The 22500-nt window shown below is 49.8% G+C and overlaps 1 protein-coding gene across 14 annotated transcripts in view; it reads right to left on the reverse strand.

Moving 5' to 3' along the window:
- The window catches only part of ZNF536 (zinc finger protein 536), a 438080-nt gene that overhangs the window by 155300 nt on the left and 260280 nt on the right, over window positions 1-22500 (reverse strand). For 12 of the 14 annotated variants that reach the window (XM_045046852.1, XM_023245651.2, XM_023245649.2 and 9 more), the window contains 2 exons: window positions 6004-6156; window positions 632-685 (listed from right to left, as the gene is read on the reverse strand). The exons of 1 other annotated variant lie outside the window; for it this stretch is intronic. In XM_045046852.1, coding sequence (XP_044902787.1) covers window positions 632-685; window positions 6004-6156 — 207 coding nt within the window. The remainder of the gene's footprint in view (window positions 1-631; window positions 686-6003; window positions 6157-22500) is intronic. One more of the 14 variants, XM_023245652.2, reaches the window with a different exon arrangement.

Here is a 22500-nt window from a genome sequence, read left to right on the forward strand (position 1 = left end):
ACAAAAAGTAAAAAAAAAAAAAGAAGAAGCAAAAGAAGAGAATCATGTTTTGGCAAGCCGATCTTTTTTTTTTTTCTTTCCATCATTATTCAGGTGGCTGTCCCCCACTAAGGACAACAACACATGCTCTCCTTTTAGAAAAACAAAATGGGAAAAGCACTCATGTTAACCAATCTATATTTGAAAATCTATTCAATGTGCTTTTATAAACGTTAAAACAGCCTGGTCACCTTACCTAGGAGAGGAAACGGAAGCATCGAAGGTAAGGTATGTGTACGTCAGGCATTAGGCACCTGGGTTAGGCCCACTAAACTCTCATTTCCACCCAGATCTATAAACCAGTTGGTGCTTCGGAAGCTCTTTGAAGATGAAAGGCAGTTTCCAAAACGGCATGAGTAATTTATCATCTCCTGATTCAGCGAGTAATCCCACCCCACCTTCCATACCTCCATGTGCCACAGTGGCTGCTTCCCTGCCTCACCACCTCCCTAACCTCTTCGCGCTCCTGGGGAAACTGAGGCACGCGGGGTCAAGGAGGCGTGGCCTCAGGCCATTGTGAGTTGGGGGTAAAGGAGGAGCCAGGGTGTAAGGTACTTCCCTTTGAAATCGCCGGGAGGCTGCGTCAACACACCTTGTGGGTACAAGTCACTTCCTTTCCTCCCGCTGGTTATGGTGTGGACACACACTGTCAAAGAAATGTTGCATTAATTCCCTAAAACAAGCCAAAAAATCCACCCAGAAAAGTAAAAATACCAACACAGTGCAGCGGTTAAGAGACAGATCTGGGTTTCACCCTGTAAGCGATGTTGAGCACCCCAGAGTGGGTAACTTCACGGCTCTGAGGTTCTGTTTCCTCCTCCCTGCCGAGGGGCAGGGTGCAACCTGGTCACTGAGGCGCTGGGACAGAGAAGGAATGAATTCAGGTGCAGGGATCAGCACGGTGCCCGCACCTGCGAGTGTCCACAAAGTGGTGGCTACTGTTCCTATTATTGTTGTTATTACATGATTCCTACTGGCTGCATTTTTCTGCCTCCAGCCAGTAGCCCCCATGCAGTGTGGACTTAGCCCAAGTCAAGAGGTGACAGAGTCCCTGACCCCGGCCCCCAGCTGGGCACACATCCCTTTGATGATGGTACTGCACGACAGAAGCAACTTCCACACTTCTCTGTGGTCCTATCGGGCCAGGGGCACCTTGCCTGGGGACGAGCATGCGAGCAGGAGCCAAGAAGAGCACCCCAGACACCCCACTCAGCCAGCGTCCAGCTGCTGCGTCACGGAGGCACCCACCTGGCAGGGGTGAGCCGAGCTGGGCGTGCCCCACACGCCCACCCTGACCACAGCCCAGAGCCCTGGAAAGCCACCTCCAGCTTCCCTGTACAAATCCATTTTCATAAAGAGGTTCTCAACTCAGGGCCGGACCAGTGCACGCAGCACATCAAAACCAGATTAATAAACCACTCGCATAATTTGCGAGGGGAAAAAACTAATGAGATTTATTTTTAATTAGTCCCTGAACTTTCGTGCCTCCAAGTTTTCATGAGTGAGGTTGCTTATTACATTTCTCTACGATGGTCATTCCTGAGACAACAGGAGCCTCCTGGGAAACCCAACACACAGGTAAGCCACCTGAGACGACTCAGCCTGGGGTCCTGCAGCCACTACGTGGGGTGTCACACCCATCTGGGGCTTGTGTAGGGAATACACACCCCTCCAGCCTTCCGGAAACTGATCAGCACATGCCTACCTCCTGTACACAAAACAGACCCACGGAGCCCTGGAGGGTATCCCCAAGATGGGGCTAGAGGAGGGGGAAGTGAGGAAAAGAAGGAAGCGCATTTTCAGGCAGCCCATAATGAAATGATTGGCCAGCCTCGGCCGGGGGCGACCTAGGGAATATCCCTGCCTCCCGTTGCGCGTTAGGACTAAATGTCTGCTGCTGCAGCCCTGTGATGGTTGATTTTCTACGTCAGTTGGGCCACGTGGTACCCAGACATTTGCTCAAATGTTATTCTGGGTGTGTTTGGGAAGGTGTTTCTAAATGCGATGAGCATTTGAATGGGTAGACTGAGGAAAGCAGATTGCCCTCCCCAGCACGGGTGGGCTTCATCCAGTACACTGGAAGCCTGAACAGAACAAAAGGCTGAGTAGGGGAGAATTCACTGTCTCTGCCTGTTTTCCACCTGGGACATCCGCCTTCACCTGCCTTTGGACTTGGGCTTGGGCTGGGACTTAACGCCACTGACTCCCCCGGGGTCTGCCGTCTTGCTAAATGCACGTCTCGGGACATCTCAGCATCCATAATTGAGTGAGCCAATTCTTTATTATAAATCTATTTATTTATTTAAAGCATATATATATATGTATGCTTTATCATCTACAATATATATTGCGCATACTTAGAATATGAATATATATATATATATATATATATATATATATATACACACACACCATTTCTCTGGAGAACCCTGATGCAATCTCCTTTCTGAGCCTGCACTGACTGGGTCTGAATTCAAATCATCGCCATGTGCTCTAGAAGACAAACCATACACATTCAGTGATTGGGTCCTAATCCGCTCATGGTAATGTTTGAAACAGGAAAGCAGTTCGGCCTCCCTGGGTGTCTGTCATCAGTTTCTGCCCGGCAAGAGCCAGAGTGGAGTGGCCTCTAGGATTTGAGGGCCCCTCGGGGCCCCTGGGGCCCTCCACAAGCCTCCCTCGGTCCCGCATGGGTCTGGCTGCAGCTCAGGGGGTAGCAGGGAACGTTCTGGCTCCCATAGGCTCTCCCCAGCCCCCAGGTGTTGAGAACAACCTGGGTTCTGCATCTACTCAGCACCTCCCTAATAAACAGGTGTTGGTGGAAGGAGGGCAGTAATTGAGTTAATGTAGTGGAGTTAAAAAAGGAAAGTGGTTTTTATCAGTGGATGCTCTATGATCGAGACGGCTCATAAAGATGGAGTGGGATAGAAAAACACAGAGAATGTACCACCTCATACGCTGACCAATTAAAATATATTTATTACACACTGGATTTTTAACTGTGCTCATATGGGTCCATTACAGAAAAACTTCAAAACATGGTATTTTGGAAAACGTGGATTCTGTCTCATAGACTGCTGTCCTCTGGCCATGTCACTTGGAAATACAAGAACACAGACAGAAAGGGGGCAAGGCAGGACAGGACATCCCCACAACTGGAGCCCCGTATTCACTCGTTTATTAACAAATAACTTGATTTGGATTTTTAATTACTCATGTAATCTACACTTTAACATTGTCAAAATGGATGTTTATTTTGGTGATTTGGAACACGCAACACTTTCTGTTCTATTCAAATGCACGAGTCTAAGCATTTTCCAACTTCTTTGTTCTTTGATAAAAAGGAAATTGATCTTTATCTGGTAACCATTCTGACTTTTAAACACTGCAAATGCTGTTTCCGAGGGGGGCTGGCAGTGTGATGTTTCCATGGCTTCTTTCATTTTCTCCCTTATTCTGGGAAGTTTCCGGAATGCCTCTGTCCACGGCCTTGTCTTGCTTCTCTCAGTGTCTCCAAAGACTACTGGTCACAAACCTCAGAAGTTTGTGAAGCACAAGAAGCAGATTTAGGGGGGAAAATAACCCTTCTCAAGCTTTAAGACCTCAAAAAGCGGAATCCATTTGCTTCCATCCACGTGGTCCTAATTCACCCAAAATATTCTGGGGAGTTTCTCCCACGACCGCGTTTGGGCCAGCTGATGGGAGCTGGGCCCACAGGGTCAGCAGGGCTCCTGGCGGGGAGACACTGCCCCTCTCTTTCCTAACCCACACTCCCTGGCAGGGAAAACCTCACCTGTGGTGAGCCACCAACCGCCTGGTAAGCTTGGCCCAGAGGCCTGTGTCTTCATCTAATAAACGGGTGCTATCACAGGACACGCCTGGCCAGGTCCCCGCACTCCTGCGGACAGCCCAACGGTGGATGCCCTGGTGGACTGCCTCCCACATCCTGGCAGTCTGTGCCCCCCTCCAACTACCACCACAGCCCAAGGGGACCCGGCTCCAGCCTGGGGAAGAAAGTGGACATCGGCATGTTCTGAGAAAGCCAGATATCTGAGCTACTTCGTCCTGAGCCTGACCACTGGGAAGACCTCACTGAGAAGGGGACATTGGTGTCAAACTCTGAAAATGAAGGAGCAAACCAATGCACCTATCTGGCAGAGAAGTGCAAAGACCCTGAGGCAGGAACTCAGGAACGCTTCCCTGAGCTCCTGGGAGGGGTCTTCCATCTGAAACCAGGACTTCTATGTGCAACTCACAGCCTAGCTGGCACACCGTGGCTTCCAATGGGTTCTCGTGTGCAGGCTGCCTTTCTACAAGGGCCACAGGTTCCCTGGGGAAGGGTCCATGTTCCTCGCGGCACTTGTCCCCTCCATGCCGCCTGGCACAGTCCGGAGATTACAGGAAGAAGTTCACTCACTTATTCTCAAATTTGTTCTGACATTCAAGCTTTCAGATGAATCCACTGTGCCCCTACTACATGTAAAGGGCTCTTAGAGACCCTGGGGCTCTCGAAATTATAGCAATTAAAAAGACGGACAATATCGCCACCGTCACATTCCACTTGGAGGGAGACGAACAATGCGTAAGGAAACGAACAACCGAACTGAACAGGATCGTTTCAGAAAGTGCTAAGGTTAGGCAGGGAAGTAAGACATGGCCTCTCTGAAGAGCTCACATTGAAGTCCCAGTACCTACCGGGAGGAAGGCCTTTCCAAGTGGAGGGAACAGTGGGTTCAAAGGTCCTGCGGCAGGGACTGGACCTCTGCACTGGAGGAACCGGAAGAGGCCCGTGCGGTAGGAGAGAGAGGAGGAGGAGGGTCAAGAAGACTAGGATCCCACAGGGCCTGGGGGAGTGCTTAGTTTTAGAAGCTCCCTCTTTGCCCTGGGATGACTCTAGGAGAGAAGTGCTCCGGGACAGTGGTGGTGCTCAGCTGTGCCCCAGACCATGAATAAAGACGGCGGCCCCCTGCCACCTGTTCTCGGGGCTCCTCTCGGTGTCAGGGAGATTTGCGGGCACCAGGTGAGGTTCCAGGTGAGGGGCTCCTTCTCTTTAACCACACGCTGCACACAAGGCCCGTGTGCACTAAATATCCTGCACAACCCTGAGCTTTATTGATTCCTTGGGAAATAGACCACAATTATTTTTGAAAATAGATGGCATATTTGTCTATCCTCTGAAGCAGCTCATACTCCAATAGATAAAGTGTCAGGAGAAAAATCAAAGAAAATGGAGGTGTCCATATCTCAGATAGATTTTTTTTTTTTTTGTATTGGCAATGTGCAAACAGCCAACAGAAAGCTAAGGAAAAAAAAAAAACATAGATGACCAAGGGACAAGGCAGACACACACACACACACACACACACACACACACACACAAATCCACATTTGTTCGAGGGGCTAGGATGGCAGGGAAATAGGAGAAATGACCAGAGCGGTCCAGCAGCCACTTCCAGTGTTTGCTGAAGTGTTTCCTCACTTCCTGTCTCGAGCAGACCCCGCGGAGAGCAGCGATGCTCCAGCCTGTATAACATGAGGGGCTGACACCATCAGTCGGGTCCCAGCTGTGGGCACGTAACCCCAGCTGGGCCAAAAGCCCGTCCACCTGAACTTGGTCAGGGAGCTGCCACACTCAGCTCCCTTCACACTCAGAGCTGAGCTGGGCTCCGGTCATTTGCACCCCAAGGGCCCCTGGTCCATGAAAGGGGCACGAGAGGCCCCGCTTCGTTAAAGACAGCGGCGAGACGTCCCGGTGCCTCCCACAAAGCATCATCCCCCCAGACCTGGACCACAGGAGACTGGTGTCTACAGGCCCGCGCGTCATCTGGGAGGCTGGCTGTGGAGGACCGAGCCGGGACGCCAGGGTCCCCCGGGGACCCGCGGAGAGCGCGGCGGGGGCCGGTGATGACACAGTGGTGGCCCCCAGCTCGATGCCACGCACCCAGCCGCAGCCACGCGTCTCACCTGTGTGTATCCGCAGGTGGACCTTTAGGTGATGGGATGTCCGGAAGGTTTTCCCACAGTACGGGCAGTCCTTCATGGCCGAGCCCAGGCTCCTGTCGCGAAGCAGTGCGGGCTGCTGGACGCCGGCGGCCCTCCCAGCCTCCTCGCCGAGGTCTGCAGCGGAGGAGAAACGTTCTCACATCACTTCCGCACGTCAGAAGCTGTTCGCACCCAAACTGCTAACACCGCACAAAGTGAAACATGTCAATACTACACCTGTCTATTTCATTCTTTCAATCTGACAGAATGCTGACAATTCATGTATTTTCTTGTTATTCTCTTAAATTATTTCATCTTTCCTATCATCATTTTAAGCAGCATATGGTACCTTTATATTGAACTGAATTAAACAAGAAAAGAAACAGCTGTGTCAGCAGCTGGTTTGATTTCTTCTTTCGCTTCGCTCCTATTAAATATTTTTTTTTTCAAAAGTTTAAAAATGGTGGTGTTTGTTGAATCTGATTAATTTGTAATACGGACTAGCCGGAGAGCTCACTATGGGACCGACAACACATTTGCATTATATCTAGCAACAGATGAGGGGGGAAAAGAAAATATGTCTTGGCCAAGTCCCTAAGACATGCAGACATACAGCTATTTTGGGACAGGAAAGAAAATTATCCAAAACTGATCATTTCTTCCTTGCCGAGTCTTGTATCCACCGCTGGCTGCTGTAATCTTATGAAAGGGAGAAGAAAAAGTATGAAAATGCAGTTCCACAATTAGCCCATGATAAACATATAGTGACATATTCAAAGTCATGTGCAGAAACTCAGCTGCTAGACTCCCATAAACTTCGAGCAGAGCAGTTAAATCTTTGTGCAGTGACTTGAGAACTTCCTCTGTAAAGTATCAATACAAATTTTCCTTCCTGCTGTTATTTGTTATGTAACCCAAACCATTAGAAAATGGAATAAAATTTACATACGGCTGCCTTCTGCACAGAAATGATGGGACATAATAGTAAATAAAACCGTGAAAATATCTAGTGGTTGGAGGATATGTTATCGCAACACCCGAGGCCCCACATCACACTGCCAAAGAGGCGACATCAGGGGAGCAGGGCAGGAGCTGGGAATCTGCATCTCCGGGGGGCCGGGGGGGGGGGTGGGCACCGGAGCCCTCTCCTCTGGCCTTCCCGCAGAGCTGGAGGCTGACCCCCTGGCAGAGAACGCAAGCTCCTGAGGCTGGCGGGGTCCTCACTGCAGCTCTCAGCCCACCCCCTAGGCACCATGGTAGATCCACTAGGGGAACAAGGGGACCTTCTGAGATAATAAGCAGACCTGTGACTTCTGCAGAGAACAGAATAAACAAGATTTGTACCTTCCAAGCAATGGAAAATGCAAATTGCTTTTATTCTGCAACATCCGTTCCTGGTGTTTCCTGCTAACAGCCAAAAGGGACAGACTTATAGGCCACGCACAAGATGAAGGCAATCACATTTCATTCTCATTTGGATGTCTGCTCCAAGCAACCGTGGAAACCCTGGGCCTCAAGCATCCTCTCTGCGTTTGGACTAATGCACAACGATATCGTCACCCTGGCAAAGTTCTTTGAAGGCTCACTTTTGATCCCACTTTCTCTCCAGCTCCTCCAACCCTCCTTGAAAGGGCCATTCAAAGGGTTTATCTACCCAGCATCTTTTTTTTTTTTCCCATAATTTTGCATGGTAGGAGGACCACCATGTTCAGCCGCATCTAGAGCTCAACCCACCTGGCACTAGCTTTCTGATCATCCACATGAATGTGGAAAGGTTGCTATTGAATAAGGCAAACGCACAGGAGAGTGTTATCACTTCAAGGCAAACAAATGCCCCAGTGCATCACAGCAGGGTGCTTCACACCCCACAGGTTCAACCCATCAGGGGCCACGGCCAATCAGGGGCCACGGCCACCAGTTCGCTGACAGCCCAGGAGAACAACAGCCAGATGCCAATTTCAAGTCAACCAACCACATCCTAGGTTTAAGTACCTGGGATGCCATCTCCTACCCATTCTCCTTCCCGCACGCACCCCCCCATCCCAAACGTGTTGCATTTGTCCCCCCAGCGTGACTCGGCTTTCCTTTTGTGGCATCCTGAGGTCAGCTTAAAATTGCCAAGAGCCTGATTCAGACTCTGCCAAGTGCTCTGTGCAACAGAGTTAACTAACATACCCTATTTAAGTTAGGAGGCTGATAGCTGTCAGTTTGCATCATAAACAGAACTAAGTGCCCCGGATGTTGGCTTCAGGACAGAGGTAGTGGGCAGGTGTGGACTTGTGACGTTAAATTCCTGCAAAGCCCCATGTTCTGCTATCTGCTCATGAACACCTTCCCCAGAATCTTCCTCCAGCCTTTGTGAGCAGTGGAAGGTGGAGCTGTCCAATGGAACAGGAGGGAGAGAGCGTGGAGGACATATTTCTACTGTAGCTTTTGGTGAGTCCTTGCTCAGGGCACAGCGTCGATAAATACACGCGCCGCTCTGGAAGGTTCTACAGAAGCTGAGGGTGAGCAGTGCCTCACTATATGTCACTCTAAGTGATGGCCTGTATCTGTTTGCCTTTTATCTTTCTATCTTGGATATGTGTGGCCCAATAAAAGAATAAATTTGTAAGATAAACAGCTTTCTTTGCAGATTTAAGAGTCTAATTTTCACTCTACACAGAAATGATGATTTTTTTTTTTTTTTGGAGGGCCAGAAGGCCTATGGCATTTACTCTTAGACTAATCCAAATAGAAAAACAAACTCTGAGCTACGATGAAGGGGCATTGTGGGTGGTCCCAGAAAGTGTCCGGAGAGGCTGAAAGCCACGGACAGCCACAGCTGAGGAAGGAGGGCCACGTCGCACCCTCACAGGGCCTGTGTGTGAGTGGGTGCCTGAACCCGGATGGGTACCAGCGAGCACGGTAGGCCAAATTCGGCCCGGCCACCCCAAGAGCCCAAGAGGCTCACTCAGCGAAAAGCCGGGGCTGCCCTCTGACTCCTTCTCTACACAGAGTATAAAAGCACCGTCAGCTGTCCTTCTAGAAGACTCCCAGGCTGGAGTCCGAGGCTTTGCCTGCAGCCCCACGGAGCTGCGTAGTGAAGCAGTCCCGCGGCCTGCTTACAGACAGACCGGCCTTCCCGGCCTCTCCAGGAAACAGGGAAAAAAAGAAGCACGGTAGGAGTTACATCTGTCATCCTTCCTTAGACCGCTGGCGGACAGTTTCAGCTTTTGAAAAAATGTCCTTTTCCTGCAACCTGCAGTACGTCTTTCCTTCTGATCAGACCCTTGTTCCAACTGTTTTGGGTAAACGGAAGGTGAATGTGAGCACGGAGGTCAGCCCCAGACCTGTCATCTACGCCCCCTTGCTCATCCGAGAAAGAATGACCAGTCCGTCCTGCCAGCCCCCGGAGGCTGGGTGTCCCTGGGGGCAGGGCATCTGGCTGCAGGCTGGGAGCCCGTCTCCTTACCTCACACACTTTCAGCCTGGGTGGGTTCTGGGCCTCAAGTGATGCGGAAAATGGCTGAGAAATAACTCATGGGACCCCTGCTTCTGTTCTTGACCCCTCTAAATAAGAAGTGGATGTCTTGCACGGATGCAACAAATGATATTCCAGAGGGACGTAGACTGTACGTGCACCCCTTCCAGAGTTTTAACCTAGAACAAGTGAATTGAAATAGGTCTCAGAAACCCTGCAAGCTTTCTCCTGCTCCTGGAAGCTGACATCGGTATTAAGTCATCTAATAAAATGATCCACTAGAACTAATAACTGGATTTACCAATTTTGATTATAAATTGTACTTTATTTGGGACAAAATGGGTATGTTTTTGTTTATAATGCAATTGAGTTATGTCTTGTGGGGACATTTTTGTTATTGTTGTTGTTTCTTTTTTTTTTTTAACATTTATTTATTTTTGAGAGGCAGAGAGAGGCAGAGTATGAACAGGGGAGGGGCAGAGAGAGAGGAGGAGACACAGAATTCGAAGCAGGCTGCAGGCTCCGAGCTGTCAGCACAGAGCCCAACGTGGGGCCCGAACTCACGAACCACGAGATCATGACCTGAGCCAAAGTTGGATGCTCAACCGACTGAGCCACCCAGGCGCCCCTATTGTTCTTCCTTGATATTAAAGAGTAGAAGGGAAAAAAAAAAAAAAAAAAAAGGAAGAGATGGGCCCAATCACTCCAAGCTATGTTTCAAGTGTATATTATTTGGGGGTGAGGGGACACAAGACAGGACCTTCCTAATTTTGTCATCTCAAGGTCAGAAGCCATGCCTCCCCCAGTTCCATTTGCGTGTTCCAATCCTCCAAGTGGACAGCAAGGTTGGCCTAGGTCAACGTGACATTACAGTGCATTGCCTTCCCCAGCATTCACAGAGGGAGGGTGGGAAGGAAGGAGGACCCAGGGCGATTAAAAATGGCCATGGTCCTGTTAGAATCTTCCTCCTCAACTGAACCACAGACTGGCAGTCCTGGATAGACAAAGCATCAAATACTTAGAAAGACAAACAACTTTTCAAAAGTTAAAGCCTAAACACACATAAAATACTATCAGCAGCTGTCTGAATCCATCCCTGAATTGGGTTAAATTGCTCTCCACGAATATGATTTGAATTTACGGGGGCCTCACTACACATTTAACCTTACTGGTATGTATGTCCGGAATGTAAAAATGTAACGACATAAATTTGTATCTTAAGGGTAGGTTCCCCCCAGGTTATCTTTAAACACTGAGCTTCCTTGGTACACATTTAAAATAGGCTTGTTTGCCAAGAAGGCTGACTTGGGAGTCAGGAGAGGGAATCTTTTCCTTCAGCGTTCCTGATGCCTGGCCGTCTTTAGGTACATCCCTTCACCCACCCCCCGCCCTGGTTCCATCTGGCCCCGAGGACTGCTCCAGCACCCTGTAACCCCACAGTGCCGGAAGATGCCCAAGCCCACCACAGGCCGCCTTCACCCACTTGGCCTTCCATTCACCCAGTCTAGCCTCATCCTATGCCAAATAGGAAACCAGAGATGGGTATTAGAGAGATGGGAGGGAAAACACCATAAAAAAGGATAGTAAGTGCTCCTAAATACTCCACGTGCCCCTACTTTTCCCAACTTCCTTGGCACTGAGATCCAGTGACAAGTCCCGGTCCACGGCTGAAGGCGACGCAGAGGAGAGACTGGGTGCCGCCACCTCCTCCCTCTCTCCCCCTGCCACGGTGACCTTGCAACACGAAGGTCGAGGTGGCAGCATCACAAGACAGAAGACGATGGGTCGCTGGGTCTCCAGATCGCCGGAAACCCGTCCACGCCAGATCGCATGGATGAGAACCCATCTTGGTTCTGCAGCCATGGTGATTTGGAGAGCCGCCAGGGGCCACCAGGAACTGACCAGGAAGAGTACACGTCTCCTTGTGAACTGTTCCAGGCTTAGTCCCAGTCTCCCGGGGAGTCCCACCGACACATGGTCCGAGGCAGGCAGCAAGATCCAGGGAGACCGACAGGGATAGAGGGAGGCCAAAAAAGGAAAGCAAAGAGTGGTTTCCTCTCAAAGTGTGGATGTGTGCTCACTTCTCATTCCATGCTGCCGAGGCAGCCTCACATGGCCAAAAGTATATTTTGGAAACATGTCCGTTAAAAAAAATGATGATGGTGGAGGTGGTGGTGGTGCTATATCCAACACAGTGAAGGGAGAGGTATCCCAGCAATCTCACACAGGTAAGGTAGCCATCTGGACACCTGAGCACTTACTACTTTACAACACGAAATGCCATGGCATTTTAATTTCTATGGAACTTCTTGTGTCACAGAAAATACATTTTCCCAGATGAATTGTGCAGTTAATTCTGAGTGTCTGCCTTGTGCAAAGAGCATCTCAAAAGCACGGCTCACACTTCATTAATGAAGAAAAAAACTATTTGTGGAGTCAGGCGGTGGGGGCGGGGGGGCTGGTGAGCAGGACACTGAAAAAGTGCATCTTTCTTAATTTTTTTTGCCCGCGGACACAAGTGCTTTGAAATAATTTCAGGAAATAATCAACACCTTGGAGAAAGTCTGAAGGAATATATAGTTCCTCTCGGAAGCTTGACACTTTCCCTTATTTTGAAAACTTTAAAATTAACAGACCCAAAGAAGACAATGATTATTGTGGTAGAGATTGCTGGTTCAGTGAAGACTTCCTTTTATTTAATTAAAAAAAAAAAAGATTTTAAATCAGTGGTTGGTATAAAAATCATGACATGACTGTCAACAATTCTATTTAACTCTTGGGAGACAAAACTCATGTCTGGAGTCAGTATTCATCTGGTGTTTCTGCTTCATCAAAGGTCTCTGTTATGACGCCATATATAGTCATGTTAAACAGGCATCAACATGGAATGGCAAAAGTATTTGTTTGAATGCAGAGCTATTTTAGAAAAGGATGTCCACTTGTGAAAGGCTACACCCACTTCCCCTTGGGCTCTTAGGCCCAGGGCCGGGGCTGGGCTCACGGGCAAGCCAAGCCCAGGGCTCGTGAGCTGAAGTCTGTGCGTAGAGGTGGAGAGGGGAAGGGTGGAATGTTCTCTACCGGTTCCTTTCCTCACCTTCGACCCAAACTCAAAACGGCACAGAGCTCCGCTTGGTTTGGGGAAGATCGGCTTTCTGGAATTGGGGAAATAGGTCATTAAAAGGCTAAAATTTGGAGGAAAAAAAAAAATAAGACACTAGGATCTCAAATAGCTTCTCTAAAGCAACATTTTGATGAGTTAAGTGAAAATGAATCAGAAACACGTGGATTAAATTTCCCTTAAAATACACAAGGGCTTCAAAATCAAGCACTGCGGGCCAAATGTGTTTCTGGTTTTACTGAGCCCAGAGCCCTTTCCTAATTGTCTGGCAGGGGAGTGTGCAGGACGCCCCCCCTCCCCAACTGCTGGCGATTGGGCCACCCATGGGGTCTCTTCCCCTTGGCACTGTGTGACGCTGCTGTCGACAACATCCTCTGTAACCACGTTTCCAGCTTTCCCGAGGCCCTCAGGGCCCGCTGCGGCAGGCGCCCTTCGTCCCCAACCTGGGGGCTGTGACCGTGGATGCACAGGGAGCGTGTGGACCGCACAGAATCGACCTAGGGCAAGACATCCGGGGCGATGGGTCCCTCTGGACTCCGCACACCCCTGTCTTCCCTCTGGCCCAGTCAGGAGTGGGGGGCGGGGACCCGTCCCAGAGATGGTTGGGGGTGAGGCAGTGCAGAGTGGGATCACATACGAAGTGGCCTGGGTGAGGAGAACCAGGCAGGAGAGTGAGTCTGCGGAGGGACAGCCCAGGGAGCCGCCCCTGGGAAAAGCCAGGTTGTGTGCAGGGTAAGGACACGCCCCTGGCTCCACTGATCTTTAGAATAACCTTCAACTCCTTCTCACGGCCTGCAACCCCCTTTTCAAGTGGCCGCTGCTGCTGCTATGCCCTCATCGCACTCCTGAATGTACTCCAGCCACCCCCCCCCCATTTTCTATTCTCAAGCCCCCCTATCTGGTGCCCCGTTTAGAGTTTTGCTCCGGCTGCCCCTCCTCCCGGGATTCTTTCCCCAGAATCCACACAGAGACTCGCGTTCAGGCTTGAATCCCAAAGACACCTCCTTGGAGAGGCGTCTCTGATCAGGCTGTTCGGGGGCTGCGCGCCTCCCAGCCCCCAGCCCCCTCTTTCTCTGGTTTGTTCCTTCACAGCACCTACCTATCACCCCTTGCAGACTCTCACTGACCTATGTATTACCTGCTTACCACCTGTCCCCTCCCCAGAATACGAGTTCCACGCGAACATGGGCCATTTACTGCTGTTTGACATTATGTCCCCGAACGTGACAGGCAGTCAGCTCATAGCGGGAGCTTGATACATACTTTTTTTTTTTATTATGCATTTTTCAATAAATAAAAGAATCCGAGGAGGCGAGCAAACTGAAATTCAGAGGCTAAGATCAGTTCCTGACTGCGAGAGGGAAGCTGCTTTGAGTAACCTAGGAGGAGGAGCTGGCCCAGGGCACCAAACAGCAAGATACCTGAAATGCCCCCGAGGGCTCAGCACCTTCAGGGGCTGGGGTGTGATGCCAGCAGGGTGGGTGGGAGGTCAGGGGCATGCCGGAAGGCTTCCTGGAGGAAGCTGCCTTGAGGGATCTCCCAGCTCTCTCTCCGTCCAGGTGGAGGGAATCACAAACACACACTTAGAATCAGCAAGGCCACAAGTGGGCTTTTTAGAAGATGGGGGGCAATTGCTGAGGTACTATCCACTATTTCACTCACCCGTTTCCTTGCTAAAAAGGAAGTTCTCCCTGACATGAGAAGGACCAGCCTCCCATACACATGGAGACATTCATCAATAGGAGAGTACAGTGAGACAGATATTTTTAAAGTAATCCATGCCCCAATTACTGCTGTAATTATTGCAAAATATTTGTTATGGCTTCCTTTTTCCATCATTTAAATTAAGTACTCCTTTCTCAAAAAAAGAAAACTACAGAAGCCTTTACTTTCAGTAAAGCATAAATTCCCAAAAGATTTCTACGTAATTTATTTTCTTTAAAAAAAAAAAACTATAGCTTTTAAGACCCTCTTAAGATAATTTACAGCCCCCTCATTTATTTATGGGGGGGGGTGCTGGGGGTGGGGAGAAGACTGGAGGAAATGTCTGCCCGCCGGGCGTGTTTCAAGGAATTCTTACCCAAATGACACCGAGAACCAGCTGGACTGATCTTTTTTAAAATGCACTTGGTCAGTCGCCATAACTTGTGGGGCTGAGTTTTCTCTTGGGAATCGAGCACACTGAAAGGAGAAGGCATGATTTGGAGATAACGTCTCCCCTGGAGACATGTTTTGCCATAGTCTTTTTTAAACAAAGAAGACATCTTAAGCACCTTGCAATATCTTCCATTTAATCGTTGGCAGGAGGCAAGTCCCTGATGAACGCTGGCCTGTGTCTTTCTCTTTAACCAGCTGAGTGATCCAAGCTTTTAATATAGCCGTTCCAATTATTGTAAAAGTCATCTAGTACCTTATAACCACAAATATTGACAGTTTATTGCACAACACATTCCTGACATTTGAAGGTCACACCATACATAATACATACTCTTTTATAAAAGTGTCTGGAACAAAGAGATACATGATAAGCAATTACCTCTCCCGGCTTGTATGTATGTACAGTTCGGGGCTGACTTGAGGTTGCTTGCGAGGCACATGCACCATTTTAAATAATCTATTAAGGCAGCATGGAGGCATTCATGATGGATAATTATGAAATGGCTCGTGGACACGCTGCAGTCAGATTGGCTGGCCGGGGCATGGGGTCCGGGCAATTCTCCTCCTCTGAGTTTCAGGTCACAACGCCACTTTGCCATGGAGAGCCCTGCCTCACTTCACAATCGGATTTTCCCCCAAAGCCACCGAGCATAACAGAGTCACAATATGTTCTTGTTTTGCAGATTGGTCTGCGCGCAGCTGAAAGGAATTTTTTAAATCCACCAGCCCTGGTTCAGACGCACCCCCGCCCCCAGCCTCCTCAAGTGACCACAGCTCTGTTGCGCACAGCCACGCTGTTCCACGCCCAGGGCTGTGGCATCCAGAGAGACCCGTGGCACGAGGGTCCGTGGCTGCCGGGCCCAGGTGAAAACCAGAGTGTAGAGCGTGCTCCAAAAAATAGTGACAGTGAGGCCAGGCAAATCTCCGGAGGAACGTTCTGAGCAGGAAGGAGCTATACACTGCCCCGTTCTCTGTCTCGTCCCTACGTCTCCTTCCTAGCCTAAGTCTGACAAAGAAAAGAAAAGAAAAAAAAAAAAAAAAAAGAGTTTCAATCCCAGATTAAGCAGAAACGATTTGTGGTCCAAAGGCTCCAGGTCAAAACCAAGTTCCACCAATTCTTAGAAGTGTGATTCTGGGCAAATTACATAAAACCTCTCTGAGGTTTGGTTTCCTTATCTGCAAAACGGGGATAGACATAACAATTCATTCAGCACGGTGTCTGCTGAAGGATATGCTCTAATTCATGGTAGCTTTTAACAGGAATGTTGCCAAAGGGACACGTTCTGTGCCAGGACGGCATGGTGGGGACAGCAGAGACCTGTGGCTTTAGGGCTCTCCCCTCCCCACTAGCCCTAAGCTATGGAACTAGACACTTGCACAGGGTCCAGGATGAAGGGGGAACGGTCCTCTCCTGACAAGTCCGGGTTGGAGCAGCTTCCCCCAGCTCTGAAGGCCCAGGCAGTTCTCCCAAGTTAACAGCGCGAACAGTTCAGGCTGTAGTTGCGCTTCGCATAGATGACAATCTTTAATCACAGATGAAGTGGCAGGTCATTATAACCGACACCAAACTCCCTTCCAAATGATACTAATGTCTGCCGTTTGAAAACAAAAACAAAAACAATATATATATATATATATATATGCATGTATAAATACAAATACATATATATATTTTTACAACTTTGTTAAAACAAATAGTCAGCAAATTCTCCAGATAATCTAAAGGTCTTCTAAGAGTAATTTTATTTTGAGTTGCAGAATGAACGCCCTAAAATTTAAGACACGAGACCAAAATGATTTCTATAAAGATGACGTGTTTATTAGCATTAAATCCCAGGGAAGAGGGCTTCCTTGTAAAGAACACATTTTTGCATCTGAAAAGCACGCATATTAGAACGTGTGTGTTTCTTTAAGAAGCTATTCTGTTTTAGAGGGTAGCGGGTAAGATAGGGCATCACGTGATCAGGAGGTTGCTATGGTAAATATGCATTTTTTATTGAAGAGTAAACAGTGGCAGAAAACAAGTATCAATTGCCAGCTCTGAAGTTACTGCCATTTTTGAGCTGCACTGACTTATCTAGCCCTTTTAATTTGAGAACCTTTATCAGAAAAACACTATCACTGAATCAAAATTAAACATTTTTGCATAAATCCTGAACCTTTCAATACCTGGTAGTAATCATTACTATAGCTGACATGTAAAAAATTAGCAAAAAAAAAAAAAAATCTATCCAGTTCTGCTAATCACGGCACATTGATCTTTCCGGAGATCTGTTGTCCAGCTGGTGGATCTCCAAAGGACAAAACCTTTCACCTTGGCTCAGGCCACAGAGCAGAGGAGCCAAAGGTAGAGCCTAGAGCCGAGGCTCCCCCCCTCCTCCATTGTCTAGGTACCAGCAGGCAAAACAAAGCCAAGGTGATGCCCTGGGGAATGGCCCTCCCCATCAGTGTCTGGATGCCCCAGGCTGCTGCCCGAAGGGCAGTGGACTTTCCCAAACGTGCTATGGTACTTTCAGCCAAGTTTTCATGGTTTTCTCCTTGTAGAAATGGGGAAAGAGCCTGAAAGTTCCTGAGAGGCGACTTCTGTCTTCCTCTGACATCCGCATAGGTGACCTCTCTCAAGTACAAATCAGGCCGTGTTAGAAACCTTGGATAGCTCCCTGTCACATCTTGGGTAGGCCCTCAACTAAGCGTCTCTGGCGGGGGGGCGGGGGGAAGAGTCTGGTTTTGTTTTCACTGACACCAGCTTTCCCTTTCACCTGTCACTTGCAGAGAGCAAGGCTGTGATTCCTCCTCCTCCACCACATCTGGCGCATAGTAGGTGACACACCAGTACTCACCCGACACGTGTGTCAATGAATGATGTGTGAATAAATGAACTGACCCTAGCTCCGGGGAGAACCAGCTTCCTGGGTAGCGGCTTCTAACAGGAAGGTCAAGCTGGCTCATTCTCCCTTTGATCACAGATAAAAGTATCAAGTGTTGGCAAATTTCTCAAAGGGAACTTTCCAGACTCAGAATCCTACAGACGAGTCCAAAGGAATCTTGACCAGGGACAAGGAACAGACTCAGTAACATGAGTGTGCCCTCCAAGGAGCCCCCAGGAAGGAGGGTCAGGAGCAAGGAGCTTGTGGGGGAGGGGCAGCAGGCCAGAGCTGAGTGGCGCAAGGCCCCCAGTCACTGGTAGAGACTGCCGGCCTGAAGGGGTCCGTTTGGGCTCTGCAGCACCTCGAAACACTGACGTCTGTTTGACTCCAAGATCTGAGTTCAGTTCTCATTTCTGGGACCCCGAGCAAACTGCTAAAACTTCCTAAGCTTTAGTCTCCTTGTTTGTAAAACTGGAAAATGGTACTTATCACAAAGGAATCGGGAGCGTCTCGTGAAATAGTGGGCTTGCAAGGCCTTAACCCACCTTAAATCCTGGCAGAGTAGGAAAGTCACTGGTTCTGAGATAGCCAGCTCCGGATTCCACTTTGTGCTTGCAAGTGTTTCCTAGCCCTGCCCAGCCTCCAAATACTGTTTGTAAAGCAGGACTAATGGCAGTATCTCTGGTCAAAACCAAATGAGCGAATATGAGGAAAAGTCATCTGGTCCATCTCAACTAACGGTCCCCTCCCCCACCCAGATCCAAAATACTCACATGACAGAAAACCAGGAGAAACCAGCAGGTGATGAGCCATACAGTGGAATCACCATGGGGCTCCCCTCCCCTGGCAATTCCCAGGATGATTCACATGGCCCAACTGGGAAGACCACTTCCCATGAGCCAAGTGTCACCAGCCCCCTGGGTTGGGGAATGCATGAACAAGGCCACATCACCTCTACGTTTTCTAACCCTTGTTACAGCTTATTTGACACCTGTCCTCAGTGCACCTCTTCGACATGGCGGACTTAATCCAAATGTCCCCTGGAGGTGAATAGTGGGGGGTGGGAGGGAGGAGCACACAGCGTTTGGGGTGGCTCAGGCCTCCCCATCCTGTGCTCCATCCATCCACAAGATGGTCAGTGTTAAGGGCAACGGGCAGCTGCCTCTAAATATCTGTGCCCCATCTGCCCACTACAGCAAGGAGCCTGCAGCCCAGAGACCCTCTAACCAGCCCGTGCCCTGTCCTGAGAAAGCACAGGCCAAGACTCAGAAAGAATCTTAGAGCTGTTCTTTGGGCACTGTGAAATGACCCAGGACTGCAGGTGTGACCTGAGCTGGGAAGATACCTTTGACAATGCCCAAGGGGGCCATGAAAACACCACCCCACCCTGGCCTGCTCTGGGTCTGCCCAGGGCATCCCTAGAACATCAGGAGAATTCCAAGCCAACCTTTCTGGCCCTAGAGAAAGGCGAGAACCTTTTTCCCGATGGACAGACTTCAGAAACTCACCACACCCTGATCCCACTTCCTGAAACACAAACCCCAAACCCTAGGCCCACCCACCACCTTCTTGCCTGGTTAATCCCACTCATTCTTGAGAGTTCAGCCCCAAGGTCGCTGCCTTTGGGAGATGTTCTGACTTCCTGATCACCCCAGAAAGTGACATTCACGATACCAAACAGAGCTTGGGGCTTTGTACGTGTACAGAGCTTGAGACTTTGTGTGATACCTGCCAAATGTCTGACTCTCCTTCTAGACTGTCTACTCTTTGAAGGATGGGATGAGGTCTATTTTTCTCACCTTTGTGTCTCTAAGACCTCCTGGCACAGAATAGGTTCTCAGTAAATACTAAGCAACTGAATGCAAGCATGCACGAATGCGCGCCTGGTGCTGGGAAGCGTGGACAGCCATTCTCTAACAGTGCAATCAAAGGAAGCGACCTTTTCCTTTTAACTTCTTCACTGGTTGACCTTCCCCGCATAGCACTGAGGGCAGGTGACAGGCTGCAGCCGGCTCTCACCCAAGGGAGGGGGAGACACTGAGAGTCTGACCGCTCTGTAGCCCCAGTCCTTACTCCCTTGCCCCCCGGGGCCCATCTCTTCTCCTGGGGCTTCTGGCTGCTCCCCTACACTCTCCTCGAGACACTGTAAGGTTCCTATTGCCAGAGCCTGATTCCCTCAGAGGAGAACAGTGCTTGGTCACCAGAGCCTCACCTGCCCCACTTGCTGTGCAAGACTGTTCACAATTTCTCCTGCCCCAAGGCCTTCCCTGTCCGCACCTGCCCCAGCCGGGACCCAGCAGCCGTCCATGCAGACATCAGACACTGGGTGTTGTTCTGCAGAAAGACTGGTGGCTCTCAGGAGCCCTGCCCGAGATTCTGGGGTGCAGGTGGCGGGTGGGCATGATCTCAGGGTGCAGGCAGCAGGCTGGGTGGGTGCCGGCCCTGGACCACTGCTGGTGGAGAGAGCTGAGTCCAAACCCCCGGGCCGCGCATCCGGCTGTCTGCTCTGCCCTTGTACTTCTGCTGAGTTTCGGGGCCTGAGGAAAAAGTCTGCCCAGACATATGTTCTTGGGGGGTGCCCACCACACCAGTGCTCTGCAAACACCACCTGACTGGGGAAGAATGCTCTGCTCTCCCAGCTGTGTGGCTGTGTGATGCGTACCGGATGCCCCTCTCCCTCAGCCTGGCCCCCTGGCCCTCTGGGTGCTCACAGCCTCCCACCCCCTCACCCATTCCCCTCCCAGCTCACCCCTTGGTGGGCACCACGTGGTATTTTCTGCTATGCTTGCTTCCCCAGAAAATCTTCGGTCTGTCTGGTTTCCCGTGGAATCCCAGCCTTTAGCAAGGTGCCTGGCACATAGTAGGCACTTAATTTTTTTTTTTTTTTTTTGCATAAATAACCATTAGACAAGGCGACACTACTTTGCCAGGTCGGATTCTGGTGACTTTTTCTTTAATATGGAAAATCACTCTCTGTGTTCCCTTTGGATGCTCTATCACACGGATATTCAAAGCAGTGCTGCATTCACAACACACATCGTCCTATAATGCTAATTTCTATCCCATAACCGAGAGAGACAACTAAGTGTTGCAAGGTTATTCAAAACTCCTGCCCCTTATCCTCGACTTCTCCTTAGGGGAAAATTGCACAGGAATACATTTCCTCATCTGTATGTTAAAGCACGGTTATAATCCACCTATCATGATTGCAATTTTGGGAATCAAAACGGAGATCCAAACAGCAGTGTGATCTACATTTTAGCCACATATATTATAATAAATTAAGTCAAAGAAAGAGTTCTGCATTAACTCTCGCTCTATTCCTTTAAAAGCCTATAAGAACACTGAAGCCGCCCCCTGTAAGAACTTCAGCCTTTCCTTCCCCGGGCTGCCACATCGCTGCGGCCCCACAGCCTGGAAGGGGAAGTCACAGAGCCAGCTGCCTGTGACAGCGGTGCTCAGTCCTGTGTGCTCAGAGTGCTGACTGAATCAGGCTGTGCACCATGGGCTCAAAGCCACAGTGAGGCGGCCAGCCATCCTTGGCCAAGGGCAAGCAGAAGCTTCTGGAAAGAAGCAGGCAGTATGGGCGGCACGCTGATGGAACGGTCTGACATCTGTGGACACCAGAGCTGGGGACGTGGACCCGGAGGCAGACAGGACACAAGGGCCCACTACCTGAACGGCCTAACCCAAGTCCTCATGTGCACCTGGGCCTCTGTTTCCGCTTCTGAAAATGTGGGGACGGCACTCTAATGGAAATTGCAAACACTCATCACAGAGTTTTCATTTGCTAAATTTGGTTTTAACGTTGAAAAAATTCGGGGCATTTCACCTGTAGCCTCATTTGAGCTTCTCCAGAGAAACTGTTGTCTCACGACACTGGGTCCGCAGCCCCCAGGAGCAGTGGTTGTCCGGCTGGGCAGGGGGTGCCTCCTCCCCAGCGGGCCCCTCCCTCTTCCTCCCTACCTGGTTGCCCCCGCCCTGTGGCTGCCATCTCAGCCGAGATGGTCCCGGACACCCTTTCCACCTCTAAAGACGGCCTCAGTAACCTCAGTTGAGCAAATACGGCAGAAGCCTCCAGACTAATTCCCATAATTATGATGGGTCTATTATTTCAAAGCCGGCGATGATTGTGGGGTCAGGTGCTCAGAGGAAGAGGGAGAGAAACATACTTTAAAGTGATAGCAAATATCCTTTGATTCTCTGCTATGATACCAAATTGCATCCAGAAATTCTCAAACATGGGCTCCAACCTTAGTCAAATTTCAAAGAGGCCTCAGCAGGAAAGGCAGTGATGAGAGAGAGAAAGAAAGAGAGACAACACAGAGAGAGAGAGAGAGAGAGAGAGAGAGAGAGAGAGAGAGAGAGAGAGAAGGAGGAACCAGAGAGCCATGAAGTTTAAAGACCCTGTCCAGGGACATGGCAGCTGGCCGGAGCGAAAGGGACACCGGCCTGGAGGCCTCGAGCTCACCACACCTGACTTCCCCATCTTCTTCAGGTGGGAACGTCTAACCTCCTTCTTCCTGCCTTGTCCAGCATTCCTGCCCAGCCTCACTCCCTGGTCTCCTGGCACACCCCCACCCCCGGAACCTTTTCTGGATATTTCTCCACAATGACATGCTGCTCGGGCCTGCTCTCCAATTTTTCTTGTATGTTTAGATTCCAGCCTTGCTTACCAAGAGCACCCCATGGGCTTGCCTGTCTCGTCATCACCTACAAAGCTGAGCGAAGGGCTGGCCCACAGAGTCACTCAATAAACACATGTTGGTTGACCTTTCCATTGTGAAAGACACAGCTATTCTCTCCTCTAGGGTGTTCTTTGTAGGGCTTCTTCGGGGAGGAAAGCAGATCGGACCCAGGGACGAAACCATGGT

This window comes from Felis catus, chromosome E2, assembly GCF_018350175.1.
Source record: "Felis catus isolate Fca126 chromosome E2, F.catus_Fca126_mat1.0, whole genome shotgun sequence".
NCBI lineage: Eukaryota > Metazoa > Chordata > Mammalia > Carnivora > Felidae > Felis > Felis catus.